This window comes from Zonotrichia leucophrys, chromosome 3, assembly GCF_028769735.1.
Source record: "Zonotrichia leucophrys gambelii isolate GWCS_2022_RI chromosome 3, RI_Zleu_2.0, whole genome shotgun sequence".
NCBI classification, from domain to species: domain Eukaryota; kingdom Metazoa; phylum Chordata; class Aves; order Passeriformes; family Passerellidae; genus Zonotrichia; species Zonotrichia leucophrys.
Genome location: NC_088172.1, coordinates 47,761,066 through 47,779,796, shown reverse-complemented (window position 1 = coordinate 47,779,796; position 18,731 = coordinate 47,761,066). Strand labels below are relative to the sequence as shown.

General features: G+C 37.0%; 1 protein-coding gene across 3 annotated transcripts in view; it reads right to left on the bottom strand.

Annotated features, from left to right (window-relative positions):
- The window catches only part of AKAP7 (A-kinase anchoring protein 7), a 78,010-nt gene that overhangs the window by 30,965 nt on the left and 28,314 nt on the right, over nucleotides 1-18,731 (bottom strand). For all 3 annotated transcript variants that reach the window (XR_010439546.1, XM_064708083.1, XM_064708082.1), the window contains exon 7: nucleotides 16,568-16,712. Coding sequence is in view for 2 of the 3 variants with exons in the window: in XM_064708083.1 (XP_064564153.1) it covers nucleotides 16,568-16,712 (145 nt within the window). In the remaining variant the exon portion in view is untranslated. The remainder of the gene's footprint in view (nucleotides 1-16,567; nucleotides 16,713-18,731) is intronic.

Below are 18,731 nucleotides of genomic sequence, written 5' to 3'. Positions count from 1 at the left end.
GCAGCAAAGCTTTCAGCTGTATCAGGCACATGTGACTGGATATAGAATTATAACTCCACATGAGCCACATGAGGCCTAAACAGCCAAAGCATTATTAAAAATGAATAGGCAGCAAAAGATACTGGTATATATTTTTTGGGGAGGCAGAGAAACTGAAGTACACTTTGGGATTGAAACAGAGCGGTAAAATTTTGCCAGGTAAAGAATGGCAAGGTACCATGCTTTATCAAGGATGGCTGTTCAGATTAGCCAAAACAAAGTGGTGGAAACAACACCAGCAAATAGAATTATCAGCCTCCCCAAGCAGAAATTATGGTTTTCAATCTTGGAAAGTCTCTCTCCTTACAGCAGGTAAGGACTAAGAGAAACTAAAATGTATTCATTTTAAGCAGAGGCAATTTCAGCCTTCTTAATGCTCCTGAATGCTGTTCAGCTGATCAGAAGGAACCTAGCTTTTTTTAGATGATGCTTGTGGTGCAAATTATGTAAAAAGTGGGTGAGGAGGAAAGGCTGATCTGCATTTCAATTTAAAAGTATTTCTGCACTCAGAACCTAAGCCATTCCCCAGCTTATGTATAAAAACACACATACACACACAAAGAGTGCAGAAGGCAGTATATCACCGTAAGTTTTGTTTTAGGAGCACCTACCAAATCAGAATTAAAATCCCCATTTAGAAGATAAACCAGGGATAAATAAATGATCTGTTGGACTTGCCAATATGCAAACATTCTCCTACTGTGTTTGACAGTGCAGACTAAGCTCCCACTTCTTACTTGGTTTGTAATGCATTGTATAATTTTAACAATTTTTCAATTGTGTCTTTCTGAAAACAGTTCCAATTCTATTTTTCTGGAGAAAAAGCTTAAATGATGAGCCTAAATTAAATTTAATGTAGTTTATTTTCTTTCAATAGCTTAAGAATATTCCTAGAAATATGCATTATACAAAAAAAAAAGAAAAAGAAGATAATGAGTTGGCATTTGCATTATAAAACAGGAGTGCATATTTGAGCTATGCTTTTTAAAACCACATTAAAATCCTCCAGGGAATCCTCACCACTAATATGTGTTTTACAACACTGCCTTCTAGAGAGAGAATCTTGCTCCTACTCACTGCAAATCACTATTCCTGTGAGTTCCATTTCTGGAACACACTGTACCTTTCAGGAAAGGCTGGGATGCCAGCCACCAATGAGCCTGCCTTCTATTTTAAGTGCAACCTGAGGGCAAGGCTCAAGACCAAATCTGCAAACTGTACAAGTTGTTACCCTCAGGAATGCATTCAGGACCACATTTAGAATGAACCATACAGCACTTCTGGGTGCAAACCACAAACATGTCATGGCCCCCTTCTTTGCAGAGTGAATGTGACCACCTATAGTGTGTACATCCCAAGGTAGCCCATCTATTCCTGAAGTGATCTGGCCTCACTGAGAGGATGTGTGTGAGAGGGACTTTCATACTGGATTGCCAGTACAAGAATGCATCCCCTTTGACATATAAAGACTTGTAGATAAGTCCCATGACAATGACAATGTGAAAAACCAGGGCAAGGTCCTCCTCATACTTCAGGGTCTTGCCAAGACTCAGTTTACAAGCCTAAGACTCTGAGACCTCCTAAGCATTCATTTCATTCAATATTCAGGTAGTTCCTGCTGTTTCTGTGAAAAAGAAAGATTAAGGATATAAATAAATATGAGGACCAGAAACTGAAGGATACTTTCATTACTGTGAGGGAAACGCCCTTTAAAATCCTGACTCTCTTATCTTAATATGAATTATTAAATGCCATGCGTGCAAAAAACTGTAATACAAGTCAAGGGAAAATTTTTGATACTTACATACTGTTTCCTTCTGAAATAAGGAAACTGAGCAGCTGAGATAATAGGCTTGAAAATAGCTCTGTTCCTAGTATGCTGTCTCTGAATTCTACGCAGTGGTCAGTAGCTACAGCCAGCTATTATTGTCCATTGCTGGTTTACTGAGAGTCAACCTGACTGTGAGAGCACCAAAGAAATTTTAAAGAGAATATAAAAGATTCATTTAACTTTCAAATTATTTACTATAACAAAATAATGATAGGTGGTTTTCCTATGTGTATAAAAATTAAACAAGAATACGATGTGGCAGTAGCAAGGGTTTAATCACTATGTTCTGACATCTACATTGCTAAATCTTAATTTCCAACAAATTATCACTATACAGTTTGCCTTGTTTTAAGAAGACTTTTGGTTTTTTCTCCAAATGTTGTTTTGAATATTTTATTTTCCTGATTACATGTAGTGTTTCTAAATTATTATTTTGAAGATCTGGGAAACCCTCCTACCAAGAAAAAGAAGTTAGAGATCTACTTTTGTACATCATTCCTTTGTTCTTCATTCAAACATGACAAGTTTTTACATTTATGTACACAGCACAGTGAGATATTTTTTGCAATGAGCATATATTTTTGATCACATTATGTTACAATTTTCTCTCTGAAATGCTGTTGTGCATAGACTAGAAGAACAATTCTTGTTAAAAAACCTGAAATGGGTTCTCCACTAAGAACAAGCAAATTGAATACACTTTTTTCCCAAAGGAAAAAAAGAAATTACAATTAATTGTGACTGCTAATATTTTTTCCCATCAAAGACTGTCATGAAAGTCACTGAAATGCACTGACACTGTACCACAGTTCTGTGTATCCAATCTGCTACCACCACTGACCCTAGTCAGTATTTTATTGCTGATGTATTGCTCTTCATTACCATTCTTTACTGAAAGTCTTCTCTGGTTTGGAATACTTAAATACATAAATACTCACTGAATGTGCCCAAAATTTAGCTGGCATAAGGTTGCACAGGGAGGTCCTTATTGCAGTCCCCTTCTCACTCCTGTTGCAACACCCCTCAGTATTGCAGCTTTTCCCTCATCTCCTACATCTGGTACTCCAGTGCCCATTTGTTAATTTTCTGAGAAATTACAAAGTTCCTTTTCCCCTGCTTGTTAAAACTTCTGGAAAGAATGCAAGTCAAGATAAAAATTAATATTTAAGGTAGTCCTTTCTGTAAAAATCTTCATTTATTTTAGAAGTACTTGATAGTACAAAAGCAGAAAGCTCCTTAAAATATGTATTTCTACAGTCTGAGGAAAAATTAAATATTGAATAGACAGATGCCCAATGCTATTTGAAATTCTGGAAATCAGTAGAAAAAGGGTTTTTTTCCCCCTAACTTTCTAGTGAGAACAAATACCCGGTATTTTATGTAATTCTTCAACTTTTTGCCGTATTATTCCTGAATGCCAGTGAAAATGAGGTATTTGGTACTGTGCAAACAAGTGCTTAGAATTAAAGAACAGAAATGTAGGGACCAATACGGGTTACTGTGTGTTACAGCTATGTTTTTGAGGCTGTATCAAAGGCTTTTAATGATTGATTGAGGCGGGGGTAAAGGAAAGTAGCATAAAGTCAGTAAAGGAATCCATGTACAACTTGTATTTAAAAACCACAATTAATAAGGAAGGTTTTGATGCCATCAGCTAGTCTGCACCTTAATTGGTTCACTGAAATCTGTTCATGTGCTGTATAAAAGTTAAACAAGAGTAAGATGTGGCAGTGGCAAGGGCTGTTTGCATTAGTAAACTGTACATGGAACACAGCTTAACCAATCTCTTTGGTCAGATTATAAAGAAAATAAATATTCTGAAAGAACAGAATTAATGATTTCCTTTGAAATCACATATTTAACTTCAAAACCTTTCAGAAAATTAATTTCTAGATTTGAATAAATTCTTAAATACAGCCTTTTCTTCCACAGCCAACAGTCCTTCAAAAAGATCAGCCACAGTGGAAAGAAGGTCTGTAAAAGGAGCAAGGAGGAAGATGGATGCTCTGACCAGCGATCATGTTCAGTCCTAATCAATCCTCAATTTTAAGAGATTGACTCCTCCTAAAGTTGGCAAGGAGTCAGGCCAAAGTCAACGCCCAGAGAATTCTAGTTTCCTCCATGCCAGTGAGATGAGAAAGCAGCTTAGTCTGCCAATCAGTTAATTCTCTCCCAGTGCTCATATTTTGGCCACTGGCAGCAGGCAAAATATTCCCATCCCACACTTGCACCACACATCTGTGAGATTCCTCAGGAATATAATATTTTTGGGCTATCTACACCCATTCACCTCAGCAAAGAGCTCTCTACCTTGAGTTTCAAATAGAAACCAAGTATGGATCCTTCAGGCCACCCTCTTGTTTGAATTGTTTTATCTGATTAATGTGCAGCACCACGGCTTTCATCTGACATGCACAATGCTACTTAAAGCAGTACATGCCAGGTGAAGTTCAAATCTATGTTCAGCTAAAACTGATAAACAAAGAACAATCTTTTGCAAACAACAAATGCACTAAATTGTTATGCTCTCGTCTGAGTATACAAGTTAAAATAAAACTTATTTCAGGAAAATTTTGCTCTCACTCCTTCCTAAAAAGACAAAAATTGGAAATTGGAAAATATTTCAGGATCTAACTCACATATTCTTGAATATTGTGAACATTTAGTCCAGCAATCATTTACTGACGGTAATTTTAAAAAGCTGCTTCTTTCCTTTTGCATTTTTCTTATCACTGTTTAAATTTACACTGTGAAAGGAAAGGGGAAAAGACCATGGAATTTGAAATGTTCATCTCAAAAACAGGCACAAAAAATGCATTCATTATTAATATATCTTTGCAGTAAGTGTACTGAATAATCTGCATTTATCACTTCCAGTTGACCCTGTAGCATATGGTCTATCAACACATCACAAACACACCAACAGTTTGAAAGCTGGGTAACTGCTGGTGTAATTTTAACTAAAAGGCATTACACTGCCATGATTGCCTATGTGCGAATCTACCAGATTTATCATCACAAAGAGAAGTGCCAGAGAGACTCTGCTAAAGGATCAGGACAGGCAGTAACACTGACTCATTTCTTACGCTATTCTGCTCCAAGATTTTCCTGAGACCAAAGCAGAAAACTCATTCTAAATGGAAAGAAAAGGAGAACTGGGAATGCCAGCCAGCTTTTGCTTTCTCAGATGACTGTGAACTCACTTCGGTTACTCATACACAGATTCTTGTTATTCCTTTCATACATCCTTCTCTAAACCCCCTAAGTAACAAAAAAATCAAGTTCTGTCCTAAAGTTAACAGAGACTTAATCTAGAACCCAACCATTCTTCTGCTACAGATCAACTGCCTCCTAATTCTGATTTAAACAAATAGTTCTGCCAGTTTTTCACTGGCCTCTAATTACAGATGAGATAAAACATTGGAGCTCACTAAAATAATGTAGATATAATTACAGGATTTACCCAAGAGACTCAGACATTAACAGAATAGGCTCACAGATTTAAAAGATATGAATTTTTAAATAAATTGATACATTTCTTTGTAGGTCACATAAGATTACTGGCAACAATTAATCTGAATGTTATGCATATTTGGAAGAAGTGAAACGTAAAGTAAGAACAAGTGAAGCAAAGATTATGCATTGTGATTTTCTATCACATCTCTATAAAAAGATACAAAAGTGATATCTACGTAATATAAGATATGGAACTCTGAAAATGCATAATCTCAAAGTCCTAGAAAACTATGGAGTCCAAAGTGATCTAACAGCTAGAAGAGATTTACTGGAAGGTTCTCAGAAATAAATGAGTTAGGATTACAGCTCAAAGACCTTATTGTATCTTCACCTAGAAATACATTTATTGCCTTCCAATCTCAGTATTTAAGATCGATAAATATGAAGGAAGTGTGTTCTGGAATTTTAGTTTCATATATGAACACCCATTACCTATTTGTACAAAAACTGTGCCATTTTCAGAAAAATATTTTCATTCTTAAAAAGGAATTTAAGAATTGGGAGACTGAGATACTTATTATATTAACTGAGTAAAATGTAATTAACTGAGTAGGCATTCTCACATATTTCTGCACTCCAAGGACAGAGTGGTATTTATAAAGGTCATAAAAAAGGGAATGTGATTCTGCATTTGCTCTGTGACAAGAGGATACAAAATCAAATAAGTGAAATAACAAAATCTTTCTCTTTACCTCAATGTATTGAAAAGTATTTCTTTACAAAATTTACTTGTGTAAGCAGGCATCAGATGAAGTAAAACAGTTTCCTTTGTTTGTTCTCATTCTGATTATTTCCATAAAATTTCTGTGTACTGTATAACTCCTTGAGAAGGGAAAAAGACATTTTATCCTTAGCAATGATAAATATTTTTGGAGAGAGGAGAAACCACTGGTAGTACTACCAGTATCTGTTCTGATTTCAAAATTGCTATTTTATACTAATTGATAAAATACGATTTTTCTATGTATTTTGATTACGATGTTAAACATTAATTTTTTAAGTGCTAAGGAACCTCTTACATAAGAATTCAAAAGCTAGCATAGCTTGAAAAATAAGCTCATATACAAAAGATAACAACATGCAACAGTCAGAAAATATGCTGGACACTCATGTATGAGATTCTCTGAACTATCTCCAAAGAAAAGGAACACTTCAATGAAATGTACTAACAATAGTACATGTTTCAGCTACTGTGCAACTGGAAGGAAGCAGCTTGGATATATGTCAAGGTATCATACAAGTCCCATAGACAAAGGCTGTTCAAACCCACATGTATTCAATGCTTTTCTGCTGTGCTTTTTTTAACCTCCTCCATGCGAACAAACATCACCCACTGCTGTGGCAGAATTGATTGCAAGGATTTCAGGAAGAAAAAGCTGCTTAAAAGCAGTGTTTTACATCACCTAACTGTAAACATGCATGCATGTGCACTATATGCAAGTATGCAAACAAACAGGGACATAAATATAATATGTATGCATGTATGTATGAATCCTATATATTGATAATTTTTCTAATGAAAACCAAAAAAAGACAAGCACCACACTGAGCATTTAGCCAGCAGTGATGCATCTGCCTCCAGAAATGGAATAAACCCCACATATTCTCCTGCTGTCCAGTAGCAGAATTAGTCATGTTCAGAACTGGCTCAGATTGAACAGCCTGGGCTTAGGATCCAGAAACTGGACACTCCCTTTTCTAAATCAGTCAAAAGATTAAGAGTGCAGTGAGCATTTTAGCATTGTGCTTGTGACCTCCGTAAGACTAGACACTCCAGGAAATAATCACAGGATTACAGAGTCTGATTTGGGGCAGTGGTGGGGCACATTGTTTGACTCTGTGATGTCCGAATTCTCTGCTGCTCTGGTGAAGCTCCTTGAAGAACATTGGTGCATCATTAAGCTTCCATGCTAAGCTACCATTTGTGGCTTTGCTAGTCTTTGGGGGCATGAATTTCCCCAAGCTGAGAGAAGAAAAACTCCAAATGTCCAATTTCACTTGCAAGCAAACTATGTATGTAAAATGTATTTCCTCTTTAAAATAAAATGTGAATCCTGATTTAAGTACCAATGTATCATAAGCAGAGGTTTTGGATCCCAGTTGGGTGAGATGCCTAACTCAGAAATCAAAGTAAGACAAAGAGGTGTTGATGCCTGGCTTGTTCAATGCAGGATTCAGTTCAGCCTTTCTTGACCCTACTCTGAGATACTGGACTCCACACAACTGGAAATGGAGGCATCTCATTCTGGGGACAAATTCCTACAAAAGATATTAATCTAAAATCTTTTTTTCACTTCTAAATTTTATTTATACACAAGGATATGTAACAATCCCCTCCTCTAATAAGAAACAGAAGGACTTTTCAACATAATACACCTATGAAATGCACTTTTTAACTAGTGGATAATATACATTCAGTACATGTTGTATTTCACAGTGCAAGAGATTGTGGGCCAGCATTGTAGACCAAAATTTGGTTGGGAAAACAGCCCTTAAAAGAGAGTTTGAAGATCTATAGATTTCTTATTGTATTCGCTCTACTAGTACAAAGTTATTAATATAACTGCACTGACAGACCATTACACTTGGATTTGCACAAATGTAAATTTACATTGAAAAAATGTATGTATGTGACAAAACACAAACCCTTACAGATTCTTCCTCTATATTAAATAAACCATAAAGACAAAAATATTCAAATAAAAATTGAACAATCAGAATAGCTACTGCTACAGAAGAGAAACTTATCAGGTATATGCAGCTGACTAATTCCACATATTTGTGCAGCACAACTTATTTAGACAAGATCCTTCCTCTGAACAAAAGGATGCTATATAGTTCAAATATATCCAAACAATCAAAAAATTTTGTATTCAGCTATTGCATTCTACTTTATAATTCTCACCTTTAAAATCTACTTACAAAAACCAATATTCTCCCAAGATAATTTTCTTTTCCTTAGAATCTCATTAGGTGAACCCCATCACCACTGGCCCTGTACTACTTAAGCTCCAAACAGATAAAGAAGTGAAGAAAAGGACTGAAAGTAAGTGGAGAGTTTAAAACTGAACAAGCAGAAAGAGCAGTAAGAAATGACTAAATCTTTAAAACCACAGTCCTTTTTCCTCATAAGCACCTGAATTAACACGATTGTTCAAGTTGGTCATATAAACCAATAAAAGGCACCATGATACAGAGAAGAAGTAAAAATACAGATGACTTTTTATCTGGAAAATATTTGCAATAGTTCTCCAATAACTAGGACATTAGGGTTTACACATCTGTATTTCAAATCATAGATTTTGGTCTGCTTTGAAATGCATACAGTTTTATGCCTATATAGAAAAAGTTGTACTACAACATTTCAAACTCCATTTGGAGACACAGCATACCTTCATGTGTTTTGTGTTCTCAGAAATTAAGAAAAGCTATCCCAAGACTGGAGATAACCACTAAGTACATTCAAACCAGCCCAAGTAATGAAATATGAATCAAGTTAAACCAGATATTCTGCATATTTCTGGGAATAAAAAAAAATAAAAAGAGAGACTGACTAGTTAACTGCAAGACAACTGGAAAAAGGAAATAGTGTTACTATAATCTGGATTGCGGATGATATGTTACTTGAGATAGTGTAGACATCAGGAAAGGAAACTACAATGCATAGAAAGCTGAATCCACCAAGAATAAAGATGAGAAAGAATTCAACATAATCATCTGAAAGAGTACATCCCATGCAAAATAATGATTGCGTTTACTTCCTTTCATGTGAAAATAACATTTCTAATATTAAAGATACACTAACAAATCTGCCCTTCTTCCAGACATGGTGTAACAACCTAATCAAGTGATGAAAAATTTTAACATCCAATATGTTTTGAGTCTGCAATATGAAAGGAATGGGGAAGGAAAACTATAGAGCTTGCCTGCATTTGAAAGATAAGACAGATTAGCATTGCCTGAGAATTTTAAAGTACTAAGAGCTGTTTCTGAATAATTCCATATGTGAACACTCTTATTTTGGAATAAGAGAGTGCTTTGTTCCTGTTCAGCTTGACCCACTTTCCAAAAGCATTTAATTAGGAGCATTTATATGTGTAAAAAAGGCTTTTGTTTGTTCTCTTGATTAAAACAATAAAGTTCAGTATCTAAGGTTTCTGATTCAAAACATCTTAAACATTTAAAAAAAAAGCTATGGCAGCCTAGGTATTAAAAATCATTTGTGGCATTTTCACTGCTTCTCTAAATAAATGATTTAAAAGGCAAAAGGTTTTTCAAACAGTCTTCAGTCAGCAATTACTTTCTGGTGTAATCCCTAGGCTATGGATGGCTACTCAGAATTCTGTAAGTCAAACCTGCTCTTTGCAAAACATGAAGTAACAGCAGAGGTTTTTAAAAGTATGGGTCAACTGTAACGTCTTTGGACTTCAGAAAGTAAACTATTTACCTAAAGTAAAACCATGCAGTCTAGGGAGGACATCCTTGCTGTACCAACAGCTGATCCAAATCCAGGTGAATAGAAATCTGTGCTGCCAACTGGAACTGACAAGCTCAGCACTCTGGCAGCCACATATCCCCAGATATCTGCCCAGAATGAAAGCAGCGTGAACCCACACTGTCTCAGAAAATAAACAGTACACATGTTTAGAAAGTTAAAATATTGGAACCCTATCTTCAGATGTCTGTAAGTATGCCTGGTAATTATGAGTATGTTTGCACATTTAATCTACACCTGGGTACCACAGCTTTGGCCATGTAAACCTCCTGAGCTGCTGCTGCTGGTACAGAAATTAGTACACAGTTAAAGATTTTAGCATCAGCCTAGTGGTGGCACCCACACTTGAGAAGCAGGAAGAACAGCTGCATTTAGCATTGTCATCTCCACGTAATCTCAAGTTCTCCCTGTCACTTCCACAGCACAAGCGAGCAAGGTACATCAAACACTGGAGTAATACCACAAAACTTATGCCATGGGTGATTCAGGTCTATTAGCTGTCATCAAATATTAATGTAGGCCTTAAATATCTTATCTTCATTGAAAAATAAAAGATCACATACTATGGATTCAGCAGATACTGAACTGTTGTGTTTAAGAACAGAGTAAAACCAAGTAACTTGGAAAGTTACTGTTAAAACAATGATGTCATGTTTTAGCTTGTGGTTGATCTAATCTTTGTCTTAGATTCTACTGCTTCCATGAGAAACAGCACATTTTGGTCTTGTTGGAAACAAAATGACACTACAAGCCACATTAACAATGCATCTTTAAAATATGTCACAATTTATCTTGAAATTATTTTCACTAAAAGAATCTGCATTTACAAATACTAGGGGCCTCAAAAATATTTTATGCACTGTCAGAATAAGAAAACTATTGTTTCTGTCCTAGAAATACCTGTTTTGATAAATTGCTGAGTACTGTCATGAAAGAGAAATTCAACTTGTGGTATAATTCAAAACAAGCCCTTTCCCCCAACACCTGCATTTTTATGACCAAATACAGAAGCAACTGCCCAGTGTAGCAATACAAGATGAGATACATTGCTAGAACCCATCCATCAAGTTCTAATGCAGGAGTAATGAAAAGGAATCAACAGGGCACCACTCTGTTGTCATTAGGAAATAAAAAAATATTTGATGTGTGTAAAAAACCCCTGGACTGCTACTTTCTAGTTAGTGTCCATAAAGAGCCTGGCTTCTAGGTTAATAACCAATATGTGAATTTTTCTCTGTCATGTTTAAAAGAACCATTTTTATAAGTCAATATTCCACCACATGACTCAGCTGAGAAACAGAGCTTTAGGGAAAGATTTTACTGCTTAGCATGTAATACCTTTTGCTTTTTATTTAGGCAAATACTTGTTCAGCACACTGCATGCACAAGACTGCAGCAGCTCTGGATAAACTCAACACAAACAGTGATTTAATTACTAATTCCTAATGTTAAGAAACAGCCCCTGGGAAACCACCCAAGACATTTTTATCCAGAAGCACCATGACTACCATATAATTAATTAAAATTCAGTAGAAGTGCCACAGATATGCAAGAATCTCAAAAACAGTTACTCAAAACCTAATAGGATGGAGAAAATAGAAGCTAGGCTACAAATAGACTATCAAGAAAAGAAAATTAAGAAGGGAAAGAAACAAGCCTAAGGGTATTTTGAAATCACAAAGAGGAAAGAAGGGCAAATAACAGGTACAACTAAAGAATGTATCATTATTTTACAAAAAAGGATTCACTGTCATGCAATTAAGACGGAAGGTGAAAAGAAACCAACACATAATATGTGTAATCTTGCTGGGTATAGAATCTGGACAACTAAAGCAGCATTTGCCTGCTTACCATTGCTGTTCCCAATGTAGAAAATGCTCAATTACCATACAAATAAAATCAACGACATGAGGTCAAACTACCAGTAAACAGAGACGCAGAAGAGCATCTACAGGAGACAAATGGAAATCTTTCTTTCACTTAAGATTGTGCCACTATAAAAAGCTTTCAGACAAACTGCCAAAATTTCATACTGCATACTGTATTTGAAACATCTTTGTCCTTGATGATGAAGGTGAAATGCTACTGTATTTTTTACTTGACACTGTAAGTGCATTTTTATCAAGAGCACACTGAGGGATGTTGACAATCTATCCAACTATCAATTGGTTTCCAATTCCTTTATTTTCAGTCTTCTGTTTCTTCTCAGTATTATTCAGAGTTCATAGAGTGACATTATTATATCTATTTTCTGTTTCAGGTACAGATGAGTCTTTCTTCTGTTCTTTCTTTTGTAATTCTTTCTTCCATGTGAACATTCCCAAACCTATTGCTAACAAACTCGTTTTCAGTCTGGAGGGTTCATATGAAACGTATTATCAAAAGTATCTTGATCTTTGTTTGAGACACGGGTGTTGAGCAGCTGCCTGGCTAGCATTGTACAATGTAATGTGGAAGCATAAACTGCACCACAAAAGCCTAGTCAGGTTTATTAAAGGAACAAAAATGTTACTTAAATTATTTAAATAGCCTAACACCAGCAATTGGCAGAATTTTTTTTTGTAACATGTTCTGTGCACAAGGTTATTGATCTCCCTCAGAAACTTAAAAAATTAAAAATATAATGCAACTTTTTGCTATTTAGTTGAAAATTTGCATTTTTTTATATACACATATATGGAATTAGCAAGGAAGCTAATTAACAAATATTAACAACTTAATAAGGGCATCTTATGCTCACAGCTTGGCTGTCACAGACCCTTTTCAGATCCTGCCTTAGACACTCCATTTAGGATTGGAAGAGCGAATTCCTGCAGGTGTCTCCCATCTCAGAGAGACTGCAGAATGACCTTGGGCCAAGGTCAGACTGGACACCAAACTTGTACATAGATCCACTGAAAAGCAAATTGACCCACTAGTGTTCTGCTACTTAAAAAGGCGTCTCTTTGAGACTACTAGAGCAGAAAGAAGCATTACCTTTTACCATATGATTATGATGTTATACAGATAAACCAGATGTTTGTAGTCTGATATTTTATTTTCCATATTGCTGCTGCTAGATTACATGGATTAAGGGGGACTGTAAGAGTACTTTAACCACCAGGTTGGTCAACATTCCAGAAATATGAATTTAGGTTGTGCAGAAAGTAACAGTAACCTACTGGGTGGTTTCCAACCAGCAACAGACTTCTTGAAATTCCTCTACCTCAGAGATAGCACAGGGGAAGTCTGATGTATAAACTTCTTACAACCCACACAGAAGAAACATCACAGAAAACAGGTTGGCATGTGATAACTTTGTTTAATGTGTATTATCTCATTTTACATTATAATACTACAAACCAATTTTCTTTGAAACAAGTCTACAAAAATCTTCATTAATGGATCCTGAAAATATTTAAGTGAGATACTTAATACTAAAGGTATATTTGACATAAGATTTACATAATGCTCCTCCTGACAATCAGAAGATCTATTGAACATCTTTACCACAATATCAAAAACTGACCAATTGTTCAGGTGAAGGAGTATATATTGAAAAGCTCAACTCATTCCAGCATTCACTTGTCAGATTGAAAGCCACTTATCTTCTTTGGGATTCAAGGTGGCATATAATAGCTGCCATGACATGGGTGGTCCAAAGAAGGACACTTTGTTGCCTTGTTGTCTTGTTTACCTTAAACAGCAAACTGAACTCTACTTTGAAGATGAAGCTTCAACATTACCATCACTATCACATCAATTTTTAACTCCTGAACATATACCCTGTGGGGCTAGCCCTCATAGAGAAAGCTTCTGGTGCAGATGTAGGCTCTGCTAAAGTTAGTGGATGCTGCTCTGTAACACCCTGTCCAAGCCTGATTACCTGTGGTGTATACTAATGCAGTTCAGCAAGAATTGTACTTCTACCTTTTATTCATATCAATCTCTTTTGGTTCCCCTATTTTTAAACACACTTTTAAATAAATGTGATATGTGTTGTGACACTTATTAGCCATACAGCCATAGAATACACTGAGCTGGAAGGGACCCATCAGGATCATCAAGTCCAATTCCTAGCCCTGCACAGGACAGCCCAAGAGTCACACCATGCACCTGACAGCATTGTCCAAATGCTTCATAAACTGTCAGGCTGTGACCACTTCCCTTGGGAGCCTGTTCCGGTGCCCAACCACCCTCTGGGTGAAAAACCTTTTTCTGGTACCAAACCTCCCTCAGCTCAGCTTTTTGCCTTTTCCCCAAGTCCTGTCCCTGGTCACCAGAGAGAAGAGATCAGTACCTGCCCCTCTGCTTCCCCTCACAGGGAAGTTGTAACTGCAGTGGGGTCTCCACTCAATCTCCTTTTCTCCAGGCGGAACAGACAAAGTGACCTGAGCTGCTCCTCACATGGCTGCCCCTCAAGGCCCTTCACCATCTTTGTTGCCCTCCTTTGGACACTACCTGGTACTTTAATGTTTTTTTTACATTGTGGCACCCAGAGCTGCCCCCAGCACTGGAGGTGAGGCTGTCCCAGCCCAGAGCAGAGCAGGACAATCCCCTCCCTTGCCCGGCTGGCCATGCTGTGCCTGATGCCCCCCAGGACACACCTGGCCATCCTGACTGCTGGACGTGGGAGTAAGCAAATCTCCATTGTGAATGGATTTCTGACATTAATTCTGACCCCCTTTCAGGTCTTTTCATCTTATTAAATGCAAAACACTCAACCATGACCAAACTCTAGGTAATAAGTAAATTCTGTTTCTGTAATTTTTGTATACTTCAAGGAAAAGATAAGTGCTTGAGTACATGTACATGTAGGAAGAACTAGACCTGGATACAGTTTTTTGTCTGTATTAAGTAGTTTTCAAAATTCACTATTTTTGATGTATTAATAGAACCACATTACCTCCCTTATTTTAATGTCCTAGCTACCTATAATTATTAAAAACCCCATCCAAATCACATTTTAAAACATATCAAAAGGATTTTTTCTAAATTCATTAAAATAAAATTTCTTCTTCTTTGAAATGAAAAAATAAGTAATTTTAACTACATTTCAATATAGTGTTTTCCTTCACTTGTTGGCTTTAAATAAATATATATTAACATGTACAAAACCAAGAAATTAAATGCACATATTACACCAAGATGCATCTAAATCCGTACAGAACTGGGAAAAATGGGGATAATAGTGCCCTTTCTTAATCTAATATTAGTGAAGAACATCCATTCTCTCTATTGCTAGAGAAAGTCAGATGTAGTGCTCATGTAAAAATAATTCAAGGCAGAGTTCTGTTTGGACTGTGAAAATGACACATAAATTCTTTACGCATGGCCATACTGGGATTGAGTTAAAGCCAAACAAGCATCTGATTCTTGCTTTGAATACTGGTTGATTGACTGCTGTTGTAAACCATTTAATGGGACCCACATTCAAAAGGCCACTAAAAGACTGTCTCATTTTAGCAATCTGAGATGTCAGTAACAAGAGAAGTTCAAGAAGACAGATTTAAACAATTGTTTGGGAAAAACGTATCTACCAAATATACTAGTAAGCAGATTCTTTTTTTGTAATGAGTTATATACCAAATTCCTTAATCATATTCCAGAATAGTCTGAAGAATATTTTTAAATACCAAAGCCTCAATTTCATCCAAATCAAAAATTTTATACCATGTTAAATGATCCTGTAACTTCTCCTTCTCAATCATTTGGACACATATAAATAATATTTAAATGCACAAACACATACAGAAGACATTATATATATAGTAACATACACAAAGTTAAACATAACTATGAGACATACATTACATAAGGTGATAAATATGATAAGAAAAATCTATAGATAAATAAATATGTATAAATGTATCTCATTTTGATTTTGACTGGTCTGGATGTTACAATAGTTTTGCCACATCCTATACTTTTTTCCTCTGTACTGCTTTTGATTTTTTTGGCAACAATTTAGCTAAGCTAAAAAAGGTGACCCTAAGCACAAACAAAACATTAACAACAACTAGAATTTGTGAGGTGCCTGACATGTTTAAGTATTTAATGCAATGTTGCAGCACAAAGAAGTCTCCACAAGGGAAAAACCAAATCGTCACCAAAGCCCTACACACAGTCCTGAAACCAGCACTAACTTCTAACAGTGATATTTCTGTTCAGACAAAGCAGGAAGACACAACTCTGACTTCCAGCATTGTAATAATCTAGCAAGGTGTCAGTACAACGTTTAAAGTCTAACAGTATTCTGAAGACTTATTTTCAAATCTGTGGTACCACTGCAATTCTCTCTGTACATGAATGTAGTCCAAGTAAGGTCACCTCTCTGCCATACCAGAGACATTTCACTTAGCTTTAATCATCTATAAGCACTGTGTCTAATCTGACTTAGTCACACAGCCTGTCTTTAAAGTCAACAGAGAGATGAGCAGCTCTGGGGAGTGATACATCTCACTTATCTTAAACACTCATTTTAGGATGAGAAATGGAATGGGATTCTGGAGATGGATTATTGAACATAAACTTTAGCTGTCAGTGAGAACCACTGCACAGAATTCCTGCAGAGCCAAGGCTGAGAGAGTTCTGTCAGACTCCATGGATCTTACAAGAATTTCCTAACACACACTCCAGAAAAAATGGCTTTTTGCACATATAACTCATAGATGCAACTGACTAGAAGAAAATGATGATGTACTCACCAAAAACAATGGAGGACTCACAGTAGTAGTAACCATTTGGCTGCTTTTTTTTCAACATGGAGCAAAGATCAAAGCGGTGCAAGATCTCATCTCCAAAATAATGGTTTTTGAAATCTTCATACAGACTAGAGTCAATTTTTTTCACCTTTAAAAGGCAACATAAAATTCAGTTAGGCATTCTACTCAGACACTGAATTTTCATATTTAATTCCTATAGTTTGCATTTTAACCATAAGTACAGTTAGTATGGAAAAGTACTTCAAGATGCAAAAGGAATACAGAAATAATCATATGCCAAATCTTCTGTTATAGGGAAGCACTGTCTACTGCAGAAAATAACAATAAAATAAAAGTGTCATTAGTCCTCCTTTCACCACTTCCTTTTCAGTCTTGTAGGAAACAGATAGACATACACAATGCTACAACTGCTTTGACTTCCAATGGTTTGCAACAGTGTTCATGGAATGTGTAACTGAAAATTATTCTTGCTGTTATCACTGGGCATGCTGCTACAAGGAAGAATCTCAAATGGTCATCAAGGGAAGTTTTCTGAGTCATTAAAATCACCCCACAGGAAAAAATGGCTGTTTTTCTCTAGAACCTTTTTATCTCAGTATATTTAAAAACTTGCTGGGATTTATAATATTGGAATCATTATCCAGTTTTGCATATATGAAGCAGAACATAATACATATTCTATGAGGCTATTTTCAGAAAACATCATTTCAGTAGTTATTTTAAGAGTTATGGGGTCCTCATTCCTCTGTCCCCCAACACCCTTGCCCAGATTGCCAGCCTCTCACTGAGCCCACAGGTCTCCCACTTGCTGCTGGCCCAGCTTGAGGTTTGGCAGTGAACACCTGCACTCCCACACACACAGTTTGGGGAGGATACAGATGCAAAGTCCCAGTTTGCCTGTGGTTTCTCAGCAGCTCATCAGTGTGAAAAGTGAAGTCTACTTTAGAGAAGGTCAAATGTCTATTCATTTCCTTAATCTCTGAAATGATGACATCTAGCGGTGGATGCTTTTTATTTCAAGAAATGGAAATTTTGGAGTCTAAATCTCTGTGGAAGTCTACATTTATTCCATCCTCACTGTAATTACTTAACATTTTATATTCTATGGCTAGACTAGTCCTTAGGTACTAAGGTTATTCTGACATTAAATCATCATTCCTTGCTTTTTGGCTGACAGTTCTAGGAAATACAGTTAGACATCAATTAGTAATAAAAAGTGTTCTCAGCCAGGAGAACACTTGCCAAAATGTGAAGCCCTGAGTTCTTCTGGAATGAAATGAAGAAAAGGTAAAAATTACAACTTCATGCTCCAATAAAAAAATAACATTTACAAGAGATTGGGAAGTTGCTTGTCAAAGACAGGTTGCTAAGGTGTGAATCAAATGTTGAATGCTCAGGAATTGAGTTGTGCTTGTGATGCACTGCTGAAAGGTATTTGGAAAAGCAGCCATGGGAAAACTATGATATTTTTAGTAATTGGAACAATTCCTGGAGTGCAGCTTGCAGTGAGACATGAAAGGATGAAGCAATGCAGGCACATGGGAAGGTCACGGCTCATTTCTTAACTGAAAGTGTCTGAAGCAGTAGAGATGCAAGAGAAAAGTTGTTACCACATGGGAATAGTACAGGTACTGATAATAAGATAAGTTGTAATAGGGGAGGGTGAGAAACGAGTACTCGAGAGGACACTTTGAAGCATTTGGTGCTGGAAGGGGAGGAGGAAGACATCTGCTTCTCCAGGAAGCACTGTAATGGATGATGCCTGTAAAGAAAACGGCCGAGTAACACGGGCCGGGAGAGGCACGGCACAAGGAGCTCTTGCAGGACTGCCAGAGCACCAGGAGAATGCTTTTGGCAGCCCTGCAATGTCTGGTTTTCCTGCCCGTGTCTCTGGGAAGGTGCAGCCCGCTATCCCAGCAGCTGAACCCCATGCAGTCCTGGTAGCTACTGCCACAGTCAGCCTCGGGACCGGGGGCAGGAAGGCTCCAGTGGTGACAGCGCAGGTAGCAGGGACGCAAGCAGCTCCGGGCTCCGTATGCCGGAGCCCACAGCCCAGCACAGCACTGGGCGCTCCCTCCGGGCGGGGCCCGCCGGCGGCCTGAGGGTCACTCCCTGCAGCACGTCCCCCCCGCCAGCCGGGACAAGG